The 19,886-nt window shown below is 38.0% G+C and overlaps 1 protein-coding gene across 5 annotated transcripts in view; it reads left to right on the forward strand.

Annotated features, from left to right (window-relative positions):
- LOC112307160 (uncharacterized) overlaps nucleotides 1-19,886 on the forward strand; it is a 748,094-nt gene that overhangs the window by 241,044 nt on the left and 487,164 nt on the right. For all 5 annotated transcript variants that reach the window (XR_008425123.1, XM_071219332.1, XM_053911039.1 and 2 more), the window contains one exon: nucleotides 7,356-7,469. Coding sequence is in view for 4 of the 5 variants with exons in the window: in XM_071219332.1 (XP_071075433.1) it covers nucleotides 7,356-7,469 (114 nt within the window). In the remaining variant the exon portion in view is untranslated. The remainder of the gene's footprint in view (nucleotides 1-7,355; nucleotides 7,470-19,886) is intronic.

Here is a 19,886-nt window from a genome sequence, read left to right on the forward strand (position 1 = left end):
TTGTCTGTGGTCATTTAATTATTCATGCATTTAATAAGTGTGTGATGCATGTCTTCTATATGTGTAGCAACTGTGCTTAATGAATCAGCTGAATGACACAGCTGAGTGATTGTCTCCTCATAGTCTGACTGAGGAGACAATCATTGAAGAAAGTAGCAGAACTCGAGTGGAATACAGGCTATACTTACTAGCAGTTTGAAGAAGTGCAGTGGGAGACAGGCCAGAGTACAGTTGATTCTGCCTGTGCTACTTAGTTCAGGCTTGCAGTGGAGGAGACATTTGTCCTGGGTTACCAGGGGTTAGAAAGGTAGAACAGGTGAGAGGGGGACTTTCAAGAAGAGAGAACTGTGAGTACAATAATGTGGGGATGTGAAAGGGCAATGTGCTATAAAGGGCAAAGGAAATAAAAACTACCTTTAAGATCGGACTTCAGGGGTCAGCATCCAAGGTGAGTGAGGGGAGATACAAAAGGAGATATAGTGAAGGAGGTTTAATAGGAAATTTTAACTTTTATCATTAAGATAAGGAGCTTGAACTGAAGGTTTTTCTGGGTCCAGGTAATGGTATTAATTTGTCTGATAAGGTTACTTTCATGTTAGCTACAATGTAGAACTCTTAAGATTATTCCAAATAGGTTGTATATTTTGTTCATACAAAATATGTCATGAAGTTATCAGAAGAATTAGCAAATTTTCCTATTTATGTGCATAATCAGTTAACTAAGATGAATTAGATGGGATATAAGCAGTGAATGAATTCATTTTTCTTTAGTCTCTCAAGCATTAAAATATTACCTAAAATTCCCTTTTCTGCCCCTTGAAAACTTTGGATCCATGCAGATGCCAATGCTTTCAGTCATATTCAGCTACAAAGAGAGTCTCATTTTGATAATTCAATCCACTTTTAAAGTAATAAAAGTCCATTCCAATCTTAACTAAAACTTCAATCCCCATTCTAACTTTTTTCTTCTTTTTTTCTTTAAAAAAATTTATTTTTCTGTTGTCTATGTCCATGAGTCCTTTCTTCTTTTTGCTCAACCACTCCACCTCCTAATCTCCCCCCACAACTAGCTGTCATCTGCTCTCCATCTGTGAGTCTGTCCCCATTTTCCTTGTTAGATCAGTTTGCTCATTAGATTCCACATTTGAGTGAAATCATATGGTATTTGTCTTTCTCTGACTGGCTTATTTCACTTAGCATAATGTCCTCCAGGACCATCCATGCTGTCACAAAAGATAAAATTTTCTTCCTTTTATGGCCAAGTAGTATTCCATTGTGTAAATGCCCTATAGTTGTTTTATCCACTCACCTACTGATGGACACTTGGGCTACGTCCATTTCTTGGTAATTGTAAATAACGCTGCAATGAACATAGGGGTGCTTATGTTCTTTTGAATTAGGGTTTGGGGTTCCTTTGGATATATTCCCAGAAGTGGGATTGCTTGGTCAAAAGGCAGATACATTTTTAATTTTTGAGGTATCTTCATATTGCTTTCCACAGTGATTGCATTAGTCTGCATTCCCACCAACAGTGTAAAAGGGTTGCCCTTTCTCCACATCCTTGTCAGCACTTGTTGTTTGTTGATTTATCAATGATGGCCATCCTGGCAGGTGTGAAATGGTATTTCATTGTAGTTTTAATTTGCATTTCTCTGATGATTAGTGACATCGAACATCTTTTGATATGTCTACTGGCCATCCCTGTTCTCACTTTAAAACGTCTTTCCTTACCTACAAAAAGCCTTACCCATGAATCGGGAAACTTCTATGGGGAAGGGAATGTGAACAATGATCTTTCTCTGTGTTTTATGTGTATCTGGATTCTTCAGGGTTTTAGCTGAGGAGGAGGATTGAGAGGAAAAGCACAAGTCACTAAAGTGATGCTCTTATAATTTTCCCTTTACTCTGTGTCCTCTGTTAGGCTGCTATTAAATGTCTGGGTCTCCTGTGGACCCAGATGTGTGTTCTTCAGAGCCTCTTCATGGAGCACTCCACTGTTCCATCTCTTAACATGGGTGATGTGCTCTCAGTGGGACATTTTGTGAAGTTTTCTCTGTTTCCCACTTATTAGACTTTCTTCTTGGGTGGGATCCCTTCAAAATGGCTGAAATTCACTGTTTTCTGTGGCATGCACGTTGTCATCAGGAAATGTGTATGTCTGCACCACACCAAGGAGACTTGTCTTGCTGCTGTCCTTTCTCCCCTGCTGTGTAATCATGGGGTGACCCAGGGTTCTTCAGAATTCAGAATTATCCACGAAAGAAATGATATCTGGTCTGTTGCTTCAAATACACAACCAGACTCTACCAGAAATGTGACACTTTCCTCTAAACTCCTCTGGAGAAGTCCCATGTTGAGCTTAGTGATTGGCACAGTTGGGTAAATGTCCACCACGGTTCTGAGTTACTAGTCCATTCTTGTTGACATCTATGGAATGCAGAGTGTTTTTTTCTTGGAGGCTCTCCTTCTACCTGGTGAAGCTATGGGTGTGAGAGGCAATGACTCCATAGCAAGTTAAGGAAGAAAGGTATAGTACTGCTTTTGAAAGAATCCCCTGGATGGAAGTAAAGGTAGAAGAACAAGTTCAGATACCTCATAGAAATTGTTTGAAGAGATGAGGAGTATCTAGTAACTTCTTAGAATCTTCCTTTGGAAGATAGAAACATCTTTTGTTGCCCTCAGTTTTAAAGATGTGGCTAAAATTGTGAGAAAGGAGGAAAAAGTACCTTTCTGTGACAAATGCTTCTTGCATTTTCCTAGTGTATTTTATTTTCTTCTTAGTATTACATAAAGTATACTTGGACAATTCTAGCCTGCCTGCTGGGATAATAGAAACTTGTGAAAAGCTAGATGTATAAGAAAGTGGAGCAACATCTTGCTGGGAGCCAACAGTGATAAAGGCAATATTAATCAAAGTGAAAACCCAAAAGAAGTAAGCCACTTTGGGGGTATTGGATTGAGCTGCAGTTACAACCACCCTTTCCCATTAGAGGGTTGTGTTCAGGGCTTTTCTGTTGAAGGACTGGGCCGTATTTCATCAAAGGAAGTTCTTAACTGGAAAATACTCCCTTATAATGCCAGTCAAGTCATTTCCATACTGTGTACCTTAAAGCCTTTTTGCTATTAAAAAAACCCAAGTTCTTCTACTTTAATTCTAGAATTTATATGAAATCCAAATATTGAAAACCATTTTTTATTATACTATTTCGTAAGTTAATAATTTTTAATAATGCCTTTTTACATTCTGGTATCAATTAAGGAACATGGTGGCAGTTTGACCACTTAGTAATCTGTAAGTTTGCAGATGGTTAAGGGATGATCAGCAGCCGTGATGTCCTCAATAACAGACAAGTCTGATTTGAACAGTTCTGTTTCCCTGTGTTCTTGATGCATTCATTGAGCTATTGATGAGACTGCCTCTCTTTAGCTAGTTTCTGTGAGGTCAAACACCATCTGTGGGCTTGTGATAAGGGCAGCAGAGGACAACAAAGAACACAAAGAGAAGACTGAGAAAGTAAATGTAGTTGAATTTAATAATTCAAATACAATTTTAACTTTATAAATTATTTTTGGAAATAATTTGATGCCGTGTATGTTAGATTCGCATACAAAAAGATCCAGGATTCAGGGATGAGTTTGGGATAAATGCCTGCCGCACTATACTTCTCCATTCAGAGTCATTCATGCTAGGGAGTTCTTCCCTTGAAGGCTTCCGTGTTGTAACAGGTTGTAAGTCATCACTTTTAGATGTAAAGATAGAGAAGAGGCATTGAGCATGCTGCATTGCCAAATGTGCATGGAAATCAGTTTGTTTATATGAATGGTTAAGCATTGAAACACCAGAAGAATTGCATGTGTTTGTCCTTGGCTTTTCGCTATGGATAAAGCTTATCTAATAGCATTTATCCAAATGGAAGGTACTTTCTACTATAAGTTTCTTAACTCACAAGTGATGTGTACCAGATGTAGTTTTTTCCAAAGCAGTGAATTAGGCGTGATATGTGGTTAGAAATATATTTATCTCCTCTTTTTTCTCTCCTCTTCCTTATCCCTTGTGGCAGCCTAGTATGCTTGAAACAATAGGGATTTTGGAGACAGGGCTGGATTCTGACACTGCCATTTAATTTTTTGTCATGTTAGTTACTGGACCTCTTTGAGTCCCCGAATCATCATCTGTAGAATAGGAAACATAGTAATTTAGCATTTGTGGGCTGTGAACACATATATCATTTAAACCTTCAAGATATTTTGTGAGGCAGTACTACTACTATCTTCATTTTATGTAGCAGAAAACAGGACCTAAAAGGACCTAAGTAACTTGTCAAATCACACAGCTTGTAAATGGAAGAACTCTGGTTTGAATTTGTGTCTGTCTCTCTTGAAAGCTCTGGCCTCAACTATGATGTATAGCTTGAATACCTCTTTTTAAGAAGAAAAATAATTTCGATGTAATACACCCTTGATAAAGTTATTTAAGAGAAGATTTTTTAGTTAGAGCTTCATTCGTGGTAAGTGATTGAAGTCCAATTCAAACCAGATAAACAAATAGGAAGAATTATCAAATGGCAAATGGGGCAGCAAAAGGGCCAGATGACTGGCAGGTCTTTACTCAAGGGTGAGGAACAAAGACCGGAATAACATTAGCATCTACTGTCAGTTCCTCACCTTTGCTGGTTTCAAAGCATAGGCTTTTTTAGGATTGTCTGTACGGGGAGAAACTGGTATGGCTGGAGATATAGCTTTATAATCTATGATAGAGAATAGTGTCTTCTGTGAAGTTGTAGCCAGGCATACCCTAAGAAAGGAATCTAATTGGCCTGCCTATTAGGTCACGTGATAGTTCTTGTCCAATCACTAGGGCCAAGGCATTGTGCTTACTAAGATTTTACCAAGACTGGGCCATTTGATTACTCTATGGCTAGGGAAACAGATTCTACTTGGAAAAGAAGAAAGGAGGAGCAGCACAGAATAACCAGACACTAGCAACCACAGAGTATTTAAATAAATCATACTAATGTTATATACAGTTGTGGATAATTTAAACTTTTAAATTTTTTCTAAAATCGAAAGATTTTTTCCAGCTATTTATTTTTTGTTTTTGAGTGTATCTTTAATATGAGTAAATTGCAGAAGAAAAAAATCCCTTTTAATGTATAACTTATAATAATGTTAAAGCATTTTATTCTCCTTATGTTGAACAATGCATCTGTTAATTTGTGTTACTGGATACGCCCCTGAGAAATGTCTTTCTGCTTCGGCCAGAGTGGGAAGAGAACCCGCACACATGGTGCAGTCATTCCGAATGTCTAAACCAGAAGGACGTCACGGGGCTGGATGTGTTCACTTCCTGTTATAACATCATGTATTTAATGGGCAGAGAGTGGGAGAAGCTGGCAAGCTATTCAGACAGTCTCATGTGTGGTACCTGGGAGAGTTAATCAAAAGTCATATAATTTAATGAAGTAGTTATATTCACAACAGTGCAAAATATATCAAACTGCAAATGACTTTGATATATCTGACTAGGTAGGCAAACAAAATCAACGTTTAAAATGATAAAATGTGAACAGTCTATCTTCATATTAACAGTCTCGAAGAAGCAACAGCTGTTACATTAGTTATCACTTTCTAGATCCAACAAAGTATTGTCATTTAATTTCTTGGATCCATTTTTGCTTGGCTGAGGCATCATCATATGATTTAAATCCTGTAAAATTTGGCTGTATTACTAACTCCAGGTGCAAAACTTTACACTAAGCTTCTATTCCCTTTTGAATTGAGGTTCTTCCCAACTAAAGGTTATTTTCAGGCAATTAAAAACTTTAAGGCACAGACCTTCTTCATGAATTTCACTTGTTTCCTGGACTTCCAAATATAGAGGTTGAAGATGCACCAAGTGTTGTGGGCCAATATATTAGCATATTTCCGGAGTTTCTATTTTCATTATCATTCTCTATTATCCTTTAATATTTACTTTGTTCATCCAAGCATTAACAGCTTAGAACCATGGAGCTAAGAAGATTTTTAGTTTTTCACAAGAACCAATAAGAGCTTAGGGAATATTATGAAGCCAACAAAATATGGGGGACACACACATGCACCCCCACACATAAGTGTGCACACACACAAGCATACATCAATAACTGTATAGAGATGCTTTTGTCAGTACAAAATTCTCCAAAAAAAGTTCCCCAGTTTATTCATGCTACCCATCTTTATTGCAAGTCAAGTTTTAGAAGACTAACTTTTTGCACACTAGAATCATACAATCATACAATCTCATGGAGAAATCAACAGCACCCTTACCTACCAGGATTCCCACACACAACAGTATCAGCTCTGTGATTCAAAGGTAGCCCTAACACGTTCTATTCTTTGAAATTGACTCTTACCCTCTAATTCTTTATTTAAACCAAGACTTTTTAAGAAGCTAAGAGTCACTCCTTAAAATACTACAGGAAGTTAAGAGATCATTTAGTCACTCAAAATTATGTGCTGAATATTAGTATTTTAGGTACAGCTGTGAAAAAGATGAGTTTCCTGAAATAATGGAACTTGAATTTTAGGGGGTAGAGGCCAGAACAAGCTAACACATAAATAAATATTTCAGATTTGTAACGCTATGAAAAACAACTGATATATTTTTACAACCCTGGAAAGTGCTTGAATGTTAAAACATTCGTTTGCTAAATTAATTATTCTAGGGTACTTAGAAATTTATGTGGGGATTGAGGCTTAACACCCTTTTTGGGAATTCCTCTGCTTGCCATTACATTTTGTTTTTAGCAGTTGGACTTTTCTTGTTAATCTTGCTCATCAAAGGAAGGGTGTGGGCTGGCCATTTGACTAGAGGGCCAGATAGAAAGAGAACCATCGCTAAAAAGGGAGCCAACAACTTGTGGGTGTCTAATGTGTTTTATAGCAACATTTTTACCCTGTGTTCTCTTTAAATGCAGACAGTAGAAACAGAAGGGAAAGGAGAAGAGCAGGGAGGAGTTTATGGCCTGAATGGGCAGAAGTATCATGTGAGAGTTAAAATAAGTTCAGCAGCTGTCCTTGGATGGGGGTGGGGAACAGGTTCAGACTTTATAAAATTTGATGTTGAAATCATTGTTCACATCTATATCTTGACAGCTTGTTCTACTCTTGTCCACTGAACTAGGTAGAGCTGAGATGAAAGAACATACTTGTTAAAATCTGTGATACTAGCCTCAAACTGGGCAGCTGTCCTACAGTGGTCCCCTATAGTGTCCTATACCCTGTGTCCCTGTTATAGAAAGATGAAGTTTATTTAATGATACACAAAATTTTATTCTGTACACCATCTCATTCCATAACAAATGTTTTAACTTCAGAGACTGAGAGAGAAAGAAAGAGAAACACCAGGAAACGGTTCAAGGGAAAAAAAAAGCACACTGAAGAGTCTTAAGAAAGAAGGTATGATTAATGCATCCAAGGCACCCAAAAAGGTAAGTGTTTATCTGGTTATGTGAAGCCATTGGTGACACTGGCAAGATCAATTTCATTAGAATGATGGTGGTGGCAGAAGCTGGATTTCTGTGTGCTGAGTGGTCTCTGAGGACGTTGTCAGCAAAAGAGCCCACACTTCTGTGAATGTGGGGTGCTTAGGCAGGACAGAGGCTGACAGTGTCAGGAGAAGGTCTTTATGCATTGGGAGGGGTTTGGGCATGGTTTTAGGCTGAAGGGAAAGAGCCAATGAGGAGAAGAAATCAGAAACATGGGATCTAAGATAAAAATTAATTAAAAGGGCAGAAGGGAGCAATTCAAGGCATGGACAGAGGGTGGCCTTGCACAGGCAGAAGATCTTTCTCTTCGTGGCCAGAAGAAAGCTGACCAAGATGCTCTATGGACATGTCAGATTGTGACAGTAACTTCATGGAGATCTTACCAGATGGCCTTAATAGGACTCAGGATCATCTTTTAACAATGAATGGAGCAAGCACAAGGGTCTATTATGGAGCTTCATGAGAATAGATGCAGTTTGAATTAATGACTGAAGATATTAGAGGGGGGAACTGGTCTTACTGAGATGAGAGACTATGAATCATAGTAGCACAAATCTGTGTTGGTGCATGATTTTCTCCATAAAGTGTTCAGTCTTTGGGTCCAAGAGCAGAGAGGCTATTTGTAACATTGATCCAGAGTTAAGTTTTTACCTGCTAGCAAAATGGAAGGAATAGGGAGATTATAGATTTAATGAGACGAGAAGCAGTGTGGGTTAGCTCAGATGATTTGCCTTAGTGTTCATGCTAGGTAGGAAAGGATAAGCAAGCAAATAGTCTAGGGTTTGGGGTGTTTGAGCAAATGTTGAATAGAACTGGATTATGACATAATCCTCAGTGTAGTCCTGGGAGTGTGATTTAGGTAGATTCGAAGGGGTGAGGCATTCTGAGAAGGAATAGGTACAGGATAGAGTTTCACATATGTACACAGAAGAGTATTCAGAGTATAGGGCTGTAATGATGGAAGGAAATTCCACAGCTACAGAGGAGTTGGAAGTGGAACCAATAGCTGGAGGAACACGGGGATGTATGTGCAGCACAGTGAAGAGGGAAGCAGAGATGTTGGGGTGGACTAACATTAAAGACTACTTTTACGAATGAGAGTCCTGTTTGCTCATTACTAATCTTGAATATCATAATTCTAGCATAAAATAACTCAAAGTAGAACTCTTCAAGGCCCAAGGAAATATTGTGCTATCTCCAAGAGTTAGTGAGGGCTCTGTTCTTGGTAGTATGTGTTAATTATTCATTTCTATTTGGCTTTTCTGCATTACACAGGTGGGCTCTTTATATCCAGGTTCAAGGTTCCTGACTCAGGATTCATAACAAGCTATATTTGAGTCCTGGACTTAAAATCAAACTTTTGGTTTTCATTGAGTGTAATTTTGGGAAGAAGGGAAAATTCTATCTTCTACTTCCTTGTGTTCTTTGATTCTGTTTATCCTTGAACAAAGACTTGTTGGCCATATGAATTTGTTTTGAAATTCTTCCTACTGGTTTCATTTATGTGGGAGAAGATGTTACAGTGGAAAATATAACTTGTACAAGCTTTTGACAGAGATTACTAATTGGTGTTATCTTTTTCATAAAGAAGTTGCTTGCTACTATTCCATTTGGAAACCATGCCATGGTTAATATGGAAGTAATTTTGTGTGTGATTATTAACTTACACATGGTTGATGCCTACAGAAAAGCACTCGTGTCATTCCCCTGAAGTTCACATGCCAATCTCATGGTCTTCTGCTCTGACCTGAAGTAAATCACTTAATTACTGTGCATTTCAATCTTGCCAGCTGTAAGTGTGAGGCTGCATTGCTTAGCAAATAGAAGACCAAAGGAGAATGAAGGGAATTGCTTGAATGTAAGCCTACCATTGACATTAATGGCTTTGGACAAGTCATTTACACTTAAAAAGAAACAAAGAAAGACTCAGTTTCTTCCTGGAAAAAAAAAAAACCAGCATTCTCTCTCACTTCTGCAAGAAAATGATAAACTTTTAGGTATATAACAATATTTATAAGGCATTTGAACTGTGTTTACATGGTGGCCAATATATTTCCAAAGAATGTGTTGATGAATAAGATAATGAACAGAAGTGTCAATGTGGAAACTGAATCTATCAGTCTCGTTGTAATTTTACTATCTAATTTGTATCCTTGTTTCAAGTATTTGATTATATAATAACAACATGATTAAAATATAGAAGCAGGTAAAGTCAATTGCAAACAAATAATTTTTGTTTCTAGTTACATACATATTTTCATAGGAATTTGCTTATGTTAAAGAGTTTGTCTCAAGTAGGATGATATATTTGCCTAGTATCTACTGACTATAAACCGTGCATCAGGCAATGTCCTAGATTCTGAAGAATCAATGATAATAGAATGATATGGTCTCTGATTTTATAAGTTTACTGTCTAGTGCTATCAGTTCATAAGCCCCAAAATTTTGATATGTATATTATAAAATACCCATGAAATATTATGAAAAATATTTTGTGTTCTAACAAGGTAGAGAAATTTTGGACTTTTAAAAAATAGATTTTATTTTTTAGAGCAATTTTAGGTTTATAGCAAAATTGGGTAGAAAGTACAGAGAGTTTTAGTGTAGCTCCTGAACCTGCACAAGTATATTCCTCCGCCATCAACATCCTGTGTAAGAGTGGTACTTCCGTTACAATCCATGAACCAATACTGATACATCATTGTTACCCAAAGTTCACAGTTTACATTAGGGTTCACTCTTGGTATTGTATGTTCTATGAATTTTCACAATTATATTGTGTAATGACATGTACCCACCATTATCATAAAATATGCAATAGTTTTACTGACTTAAAACTCTCCTGTAACTTAATGATTTATCCCTCTCTCCCTAAAAACTCTTGCAACCACTGATCTTTGTTTTTAAATTTCACCTGAGGAAATGTTTAATATGCTTATTGATTTTAGACAAAGAGGGAGGGAGAGGGAGAGAGAGAGAGATTGATGTGAGAGAGAAACATCAATAGATTGCCTTTCATCTGCAACCCACAACCTAGGTATGTGCCCTGACTGGGGATTGAACCCTCAACCTTTAGGTGTATCAACCTTTAGGTATATGGGACGGCACTCCCACCAACTGAACCACCTGGCTAGGGTGTAACCACTTATCTTTTTATTTTCTCCATACCTCTGCCTCTTCTAGAATGTCATATACTTGTATAATATGTAGTCTTTTTAGATTGGCTTCCTTCTCTTAGTAATATGCACTTAAGGTTCCTTTATGTATTTTCATGGCTTACTAGCTCATTATTTTTATTGATAAATAATATTCCCTGTCTGGCTGTACCACAGTTTATTTACCCATTAACCTACTGAAGGGCATCATGGTTGCTAAGAAGTTTTGGTGGTACATATGTGTAAAGCTGCTATAAATATCCATGTGCAGGTTTTTGTGTGGATGTAAGTTTTCAACTCATTTGAGCAAGTCACCAGGAGCCTGATTGCTCAATTGTATGGTAAGAGTATGTTTAGTTTTTTAAGAAACAGACATCTTCTAAAGTGACTGTGTTATTTTGCATTCCCACCAACAATGATGAAAGTTTCTATTGCTCTCTACATCTTTGTCAGCATTTGGTGTTGTCATGTTTGGAATTCTAGCCATTCTAATAGGTGTACAGAGGTATTTCATTTTAATCCTTTTGGACTTTTGACCGATATTGTCTCATTAATATTATAATAAAGGCATAGCTTGAAGGGTTATGGGGAACCGTTCCAAGCGTGGGAAATGTGGCCCAGCCCCCACTCGGAAAAGCCAGTGGGGAGCGAGGTTGGTGGGCAGGACCCACGTCCACAGATAGGTTCTCCCGTGGGGAATCAGGCCTGCATTGTATCTAGACCACTATGAGGCTTGCTGTTGCTAAAACTCCCCTACCCTGAATTGAGGCAGCAAATGTTTAGTGAATATCTTTAAAGTAACTTCCTAAAATCTATGCTAAACCTTCCAAGGACCAGTGTAACCAGTTCAACCACTTTTCCCTTTACATTTGCAAATATCCTTCCTGTTTTATGTAATTAGCAATGCCCTCTCCTTTGTTTTCTGTAACCACCTAAAGCAATCTGTGCCTAGTAAATGAGGATCATCCTCAATATAATGTGCCCAGAAAAGCAATAAAAGCCTGTTGAGGCAAGGGTCCAGGCACTCTCCTCCTGAGAGAGTGGCGGTGCTGTCCCTTTTCCTCCACAGGACTCAGTAGTCCATGCGTATTTGTCTATTGCTGCCACAACACAGGATCCTGCGGGCCGGGATCCACGTCAAAGGGTTAGTAGGAATTTGCCCCATGGAAAATGAAGAATGCAGTAGGGAGAGGCTGAAAGGCCAGGACATTCCAGGTAAAGGGAGATTTTGTGAAAAGATTCATGGATGAAAGAGAACATGGTACATAGTAAGTAGTTCAGGATGTGATATAGAATTAATAAGGAGGAGTATTCAGAGGTATGGACATACATTTAGGAAGAGGCTAGAGTTAGACAACACGTGATTTATGTTGGATTTTATTTTATCAAAGATGAGAGGACTTAAATAATTTTAAGTTGGGTTACCAGATAATTTTAAATAGACAAACTTGATTAATCTATATGTGTATACATTTTGCAAAATCACATAGAAAAACTCAAACAGATGAGGAAGTATTCTTTTATTTTTAAGAAATGCATATTGGATTTGTTTAAAAATATTTCACTAACAAGATTAAAATTTTTTTTTATTGTTGTTCAAGTACAGTTTTCTGCCTTTTCCCCTCACCCCTCCCTACCATCCCAGCCCTCCCCACCTCCCTCCCCCATTTCCACCCCCCTTGTTATTGTCCATGTGTCCTTTATAATTGTTCCTATAAACTCTTCACCCTTTTCCCCCATTATCCCCTCCCCTCTCCCCTCTGATTACTGTCAGCCAGTTCTCAATTTCAATGTCTTTGGCTAATCAACAAAATGAACAAGCAAGCAAAGTATAGCCAAATACATTTTTAAAAAATAAGAAAAGGTGTAAAAAGTGTGATATAATGTTGATAATTGTAGACTTGTAAAGGGCGCATGAAGGTTAGTCATACTTTTCTCTCTACTTTTGTATATGTTTGAAAAATTTTAAAAAAATACTTAAATAATTTAAAAAAATCACAAATACTATAATATTTAGCATTGATAACAGTGATAAGCAATGAATTCTGTGATTAGATTTAGATATGATTAAGGTCATTCATGTGACAGATTGGCAATGAATAGGAATGCAGTCAAAACTAGTTTGAAGTATGTTGCGACACTACACATAAGAAATGCCGTGGGCCTTAACTGATGAATTGTAAGTATCGGGATGCTATTTAAAGCTGTAAAATTTATGACAACTCCTGATAGACAGCCAAGGACTAAAGTCTAGAAAACCACAATATTTGATTGTTATGAACACAAATAAGCCATTAAAGGACTTGAGGTGGAATGACGTAAACAAAGGTGGGAGGAAAATTGGGGAGCAATGAGGCTGTTATTGAATGAAAATACATACTAAATTTGTAAGTACGATTGAATTTCACAAATTAAAATTTCCTTTAGGCTCTAGGTTGTAGACAAAGTCCTCTATTTAAATACTTTTTTTTCAGAGTTAATAGGTTTTTATTGTTCAGGATTATTTTCTGTTATTTCCATATTATTATTTCAAATAAAAGTTTGCAATTTATTTATTGACAGGGTAAGGTTTGTTTTTGGAGGCCATGGCTCAATGAACAAATAAAATGCAGAGGTTTAGCTTTCATGTCACATTCAGAACCTTTATTATTTAGCTCTAAATAACTCACAGTTGAAACATATTTTTGAATCAAAGTTTATTAAATCAGATAGACATAATTATTACTACTTTGACTATCAAATCAATCAAATTTGTTTTCCCACTGTTGATATCAAAATGTAATTTAGTCAGACTAAAAACTAGAAAAATAACAACCAGCCCTGCTGCAGTTAGTCTCAGGTTGAAGTGCCTTTAATAATAATCTTAACAATTAATATTTATAAATGTATGCTGGGTATTTGCTATAGGTCAAGAACCATTCATGATTTATCCCTTTCATCCTGATAACTCTTCTTCGAGGTGTGTAATATCTATTCAAACCTATTTTTATAGATGCTAAATTGATAGATGAAGATACCGAAATCCAGAGAGATTAACGAATTGACCCCGTTACACAGCCAGCAAGTGGCTGAGCGGGAATTCGTTCCCAGGAGACATGACTGTGAATCTCACACGCACGACACTAAAAGTCGTGCACTCCTGTCACACTGCATGAACTTGTGGTTCGGGGTCCACACCCAGACCTTAGGACACTCAGTCATGCAGCGCACAACCAGAGAGCAGCAGCAGAGAGAGCCTTCACCTCTGAAGTCTCTGGAGACTGATACTGTGCCTAGGTTTTCAGCTAACATTCACTAACTGAAGATAGATTTTTCATAAATATTTTGGGGAGGTAGCACAAATTTCAAGGGAAAAGGATAATTATGGGCATATGATAAAAGTGATTTATTTAAAAGTAGAAATTAAAGTGAGCAGTATTCGAGATTCTTCCTGTTTAATAGAATTGAAAAAATGGGTTGGATGTTCATAAATTTTTGTGTCAATTGGCATTCTCCCAAAAGTTTTAAAGGAATACAAGGATAAAATTATGAAAATAATAGTTGAAATGCATAGCAACAGTTCACTCTACCTAAATATTGGCAGGCTATTAACATAATTTTTTTCTATAGTAAGAACTAGAAGAGTGACCTAGGAAAACTACACTCACAACTGTTAAATCTCATTTTTATGATGGTAAGAATTTAGGTCAGTATATGGTGCTCCAGGCAGAATACCTCTGAGGTTCACTGCTCTCTTCTGGGAAGTCTCAGAATGCCCACCAGGCTCACAGCCACCTCAGAGGGGCTCCTAAGGCATAGGTCACTGTGCTTTGTGCCAGGTGACCCTGCCAGGTAAATCATGGCTGATGCCAGGAAGTGGACCCCAGTCTAGATCCACAGGGAAGCAGAAAGAGGAGATCAGTGAGCAGTAGCAGAAATGTAGAATCGAACCTTTTCCTGGTTTCTCCCGATTTCTCAGTGTGGGCTCATGCTTTTTCTACACAGAATACGTATATAATTCTTTCATTCATTATGAGAGAGATCTTTGTCTTACTCATGTCCCTTTTAAATGTCCATTCATTTCATTTTCTTCAAGTCCTCTTCATTCCTTACGGCCATCTCAGTTCCACTTATCAATGAAGTGTGCAACAATCACTTTGATTTTTTAGATGTATAAAAGTCACCTGAAACTTGAAGTGTTCCAAACCATCTCCTATGCCCCCATAACATGTTGTTCCCCTAGTCTTCCCACCTAGATTGATAACAACTCCATTTTCTTTTCCCAGGTCCTAAACCTTGTGGATCAGCCTTGATGGCTTCTTTTTCTTCCATTTTATGTTCAATCAGCTATAAGCTCTGTCTTCAGAATATACTCAGGAGACAGTTACTTCTCAACCACCTCCACTACCACCATTCTTGTGAGGCCTCCATCATCTCTTACCTCAATTATTGTAATTTCCTAACTGGCATCCCTGCTTTTGCGCTTACTCCCGTCAGCAGCCAGTGTGGTCCATTTAAACATGTCAGGTTCTGTCATTCCTCTTCTTAACACCATCTAATGGTTTCCTAAGCAGAATGTAGGTTAGAGTCCTGACATTGTCCTACGAGGCCCTACACAGTTTGCCTCCAACATCTGCTTCAGCGTCTCTAATATTAATACTTTCTTCCCTCATTCTTTGCTCTAGTCACACTGTTTTCTTTGCTGTTCTGTGAATGTGCCTGGCATGCTGTCTCTGGCTGGAACTTTTCTTCAGGAAGAAGAAGAGTTCAAGTCATTTTCTGAGCCTCACCCTAGTGAGAAATTTCCCATCTGAAAATGTATCATACATCCACGTCCTGAGCTCTCACTCCCCCTCCCCCTTACTTGCATTATTTTTCCCCATTGCACTTTTATTATCACACCATATATTTTATTTGGTGTGTCTAAGAGGTGGAACCATGTGTGATTTAAAATTTTTATAACTTCTGCATTTTCTCGGTGTTAAACAGTTAGCAAATTGAGAGGAAAGAGGAATCGCTGCGGGCTCGCAGAGTGAGGAAAGGCCTCGTGGAGGAGGACGGACTAAAGCTGTGTCCTGCGAGCTCTGCAGGCTACACTAGATGATGCGGAGAGGGCCTTCTAGGTCGAAATAAAACGTTTGTGAAAGGCGGAGGGTACCGCATGCACGGTGTGTTTAGAGGCAGGCAGGGAGGAGAGCAGTCAGGCTAGTTGCCTCCTTTATCAACAAATGTAGAGATGCAATTGGGAACATATCATGCCAGACCCAGGAGTGTGATTTTACTTATGAATAGTTTTTGAAAAGAAGAATGCTATGAAGAAATGAATGGCAGAATTAGTCTTCTAAATTCTTGTAGTCTTTTCCTCTTTTTCTGATGTTCCCATGTAATCCTTGGTGTCTTAGAAACAATTTGTGTACATCTCTCAGTACTTTAATGCTCCTAAATAACTTACTTTATGTTACAGTAGAAAAATTTGTTTCATTGAAGTGACATTAATTATCTATTTCTATCATCAAGATCTAATATTCTAGCCCTGGTCAGGTGGTTCAGTTGGTTGGGGGGTTGTCCCATATACAAAAAGTTGTGAGTTTGATCTCCTCATGGGTCACGAATGAGAGGCAATTGATCTGTTTCTTTCTTACATCAATGTCTCTCCTCCCCCTACCCCACAAACCCTTCCTTCCTTTCCCTCTCTTTAAAATCACTAAATATACCCTTGGATGAGGGTTAAAATAATGATTATTATAATAATGATAATAATAGCAGCAATAATAAAGATCTAATATTCTAGCCATTTCCAGTAGATTTTTTTCTTCAAATATTTTTAAATGGAAAGAAAAAATGAATATGAAAATTATCAATCTGGAAATAAAATTTTGCAGATTTAGAAATATAAAGAATATTAACTTTTTGCTCCACTTGTTTGGCTGATGACATGTCAAGGGATTTCTGTTATAAATGATTATTTATGTTGATTTTTCTCAGTCTCACATATCGCTGTGTAACTATGGGTAGAAGACAGCACCTTCACAGTCAGTTCGTCATCTGTAAAGGTGTTTTTCCCACGTGTGGAACATGGCTCTGGTTTCAGCACGTGGCTGTGTCAGTTAAGGTCAGGTCAGCTCTTCATGCTGAAACAAGAAAGGATGAGGCAGGAGTGCCTCCATGCTATGATGCCGTGCCCTGCCCACCCTGAACTAGAGAAAGGTCACCAAACACGAAATGAAGCTTGCTTAACAGTAGTTAATTTTTTGTCAAGACAGTAAGTGATATGTTTGGGGAAAATAACCACTTTCATGGTAGAATGTGCAAAGCATTTTCAGTCAGACTGAAGATGTTTTGGTACACAAAGAGCCAGTATTGGGGGCTTTCAAAAATAGTGTACTCGTACACATGCAATTGGTATAGAATATCACTGAGTGGGGTAGAGTTTGGGGGCTTTTCTTTTCTCTAATTGATAGCTCATTCTATCCATAATGCTTCTAATGATTTTCTGTGACTGCTTCATGCAGGGAGCTGAGTCCTTTCTAATGTAAGATGTACACTTCTGCCCTTGGATTTATGAAATGGAACAGCAACTAAATGTGATTTTAATGGGTTTAAATGCATCAGGTATAGTGCAATAATCAGAAATTACGCATTCCCTTGCAGCTGGCCCCAGCCTATGGACAAGAAAAAGGGGCTGGTTGGTTTCTGCTCCTTTTCTTCCCTGCGCATGTTCCATCTGCCCTCTTCGTCCCCAGCCACTCCCTGTAGGAGTGTGATTTTAGGCATGAATTAGAGAACAGTCTGTCCTTACCATGCCCCCACCCCAAGCTCTCTGAGTGGTCACTTTGAGACCTTTCCACTTGACAGGTGGTAAATGGGTGTGTCCCATCCTGTCCCTTTACATGGCAGAACTATGGAGGGAAAAGGCCACACGCCCCTGACGGCCTGCTTCAGATAAGTTCTTTTGCCAGTCGCCCTCTCTGCTGTTGGCCTCTCTAAGCTATTTTTGTAGGTAAGGGCCATGAAATCAATTCTCCCACACCCCTTTTTATCAGGCAGTCTGGAGTGGCCCCGCCCCTCTCTTTTTAAGGCTGGAATGGTTGGCACCTGCTTCCTTAAAAACTAACACAGAAGGAGTCCAGTCACAATCAATGTATCCCTTAGGACACGTTGTAAAGTGGATTTCTGCACCTAAGAATATGATCATTTTAAGACTTTAGACATACTCTGCTAAATTTCTACCTCCCCAAATAGCAATATAATAATAAGTCATACTCTCATTCTCAGCACAGAATATTGAGGAAAGAAAAGTAGGGCAAATAAGAACAAGGGGAGAGGATAAAAGCTTGGGTCTGAGAAGAGAGGAGCCACATAGGGAAATGGAAAGACAGGAGATGGGATAGAAGCTTTTATATAACTCAGGTAAATACATATCGAGACAAACACCAGCAAAAGTAAATATGATTCTCTCTCTGCCCATTTCTTGAAATAAACAATACATTTAATAACTAGCCCTAAAAGTATTATTGAGAACTAGATTTATATAATTTTAGAACTCTTTCCACATAACATAGTACAATATAGAAAGCTTAATTTAGGCCAGAACAATGTTTGCAAAGGATGCATGGAATGGTGGAAAACTTATTTCCTATCCCCAGGTTCTGTCACTTATAACTGGTTGATTCTGAGGCTAGATACTGTTGCCCAATGCCAGTGGGGTTCATTCTCCTCATCCCTATAATTAGAAGAATAACATCTTTTCTTGCCCAGCTCATGTGGTAATTATGAGATGAAATGGGATGGGATATGGAATTTGTAAACTATAAAGATTTTAGGATGATTAGATGTATTGCCCTGTCAGATGAATTGGCTGTTTCTAACTGAACTTCCTCAACCTGTTTTTTGTCTTGTTGATGCTGTCCATGCTATCTTTTTTGTCAAGTAAGACTTCATATGTCAAGTGTACCTTTCATTTTTCTGGGTGCTTGGTAGGTTCTTAGCAAACACTAGCCCTTGTTTTCTCCTTTCCTCCCAGTTCCCCAACTATGTGCTCTTTGGAAATAGCTGGCCATGCCATAACGTCAGGGCAGGGCTCTTTCCTTCCAAGTGGACAGTCGAGGGTATGTGTATTCAGGGTACATGCTGCTTGGTATTCTCATATTTCTTGCATTCTGTTTTGTTTGCATAGAAAGCATTTTCTGTCTAGCCAAATTCAGTGAAAGTGATGTCAGTTGCTCTATTGTCTGTCTGAAATAAGCTCCTGGGTTAAATAAATTACATATCTTGACTTTATTTCCTCATTTAATTTAATTTTATTGATGTAAAACCAATAGGAATAACAAAATGCTTTCAGTGTCAGTGGTAATTAAAAAACAAGCAGAAAGGTAATAAAATGCATTATTACTTTGGATACACCCTTCCCTCCTCACTCACTTGGGGAAAAAATCCAATCTTGAGAGAAAATGTAGAATGTGATTTTGTGCCAGCAGTAATTAGCAAGAAGAGCTTGATGAAAAACAGTGGTGGAAGAATCAATGACAAACAAAAATAAAGTAAAGCCCAAATGAAGTCCTCTTTTTAATATTAAGTATTTACGCATCAACCTAACCAAATGATTGAGAAGTGACCTTCTTAATCCCAAACAGTGTGTTATCAATAGATTGGAAACTATTTTGACCTCTCTAAACTATGTCAAGCTTTTTCAATTTCCCTGGGACCGTATACTACAAGGCTTTATAACTAATATTATATACTATAACTAGTATTCCCATTAACTACTACAGTTGTTTCATCAAATAGAATTTTAAAATGAAGTCTTATGAATTGAAAAGAAAGCCAGGAACCAAGTGAAACATTAAGAAATTGTATTAATATTTCACCCTTAGGTCTCGTCTCTATGCAGATTATGAGAAAGGTAATAGATTTTTATTGCTTATTTGTTTTAAGTTATCAAACTTTTACTTGGCTGCGTCTGATTTTCTTCTTTTCCCTTTCCTCATCACTGTAAATCAAAAGATCTAGGGTTGCGGATACTTTACATGCGGTTAAAAACGCACCCTTCTCGGAGAAACATGGGGACCTCATGCCCCGTGCTTAGACCAGTCTCAATGTAGGTTACGGACAGTGGCTTCCTTGTTACCATTACAATATTACAGCTTCCCAGTGGGGCTGACGGAGGGCGGTGCTTAAGTGATCAGCACACTCCTGAAAGTGTGGGGAAGCATTTGGGGCAGACCCT

Source organism: Desmodus rotundus, chromosome 1 (genome assembly GCF_022682495.2).
Source record: "Desmodus rotundus isolate HL8 chromosome 1, HLdesRot8A.1, whole genome shotgun sequence".
Lineage (NCBI taxonomy): Eukaryota > Metazoa > Chordata > Mammalia > Chiroptera > Phyllostomidae > Desmodus > Desmodus rotundus.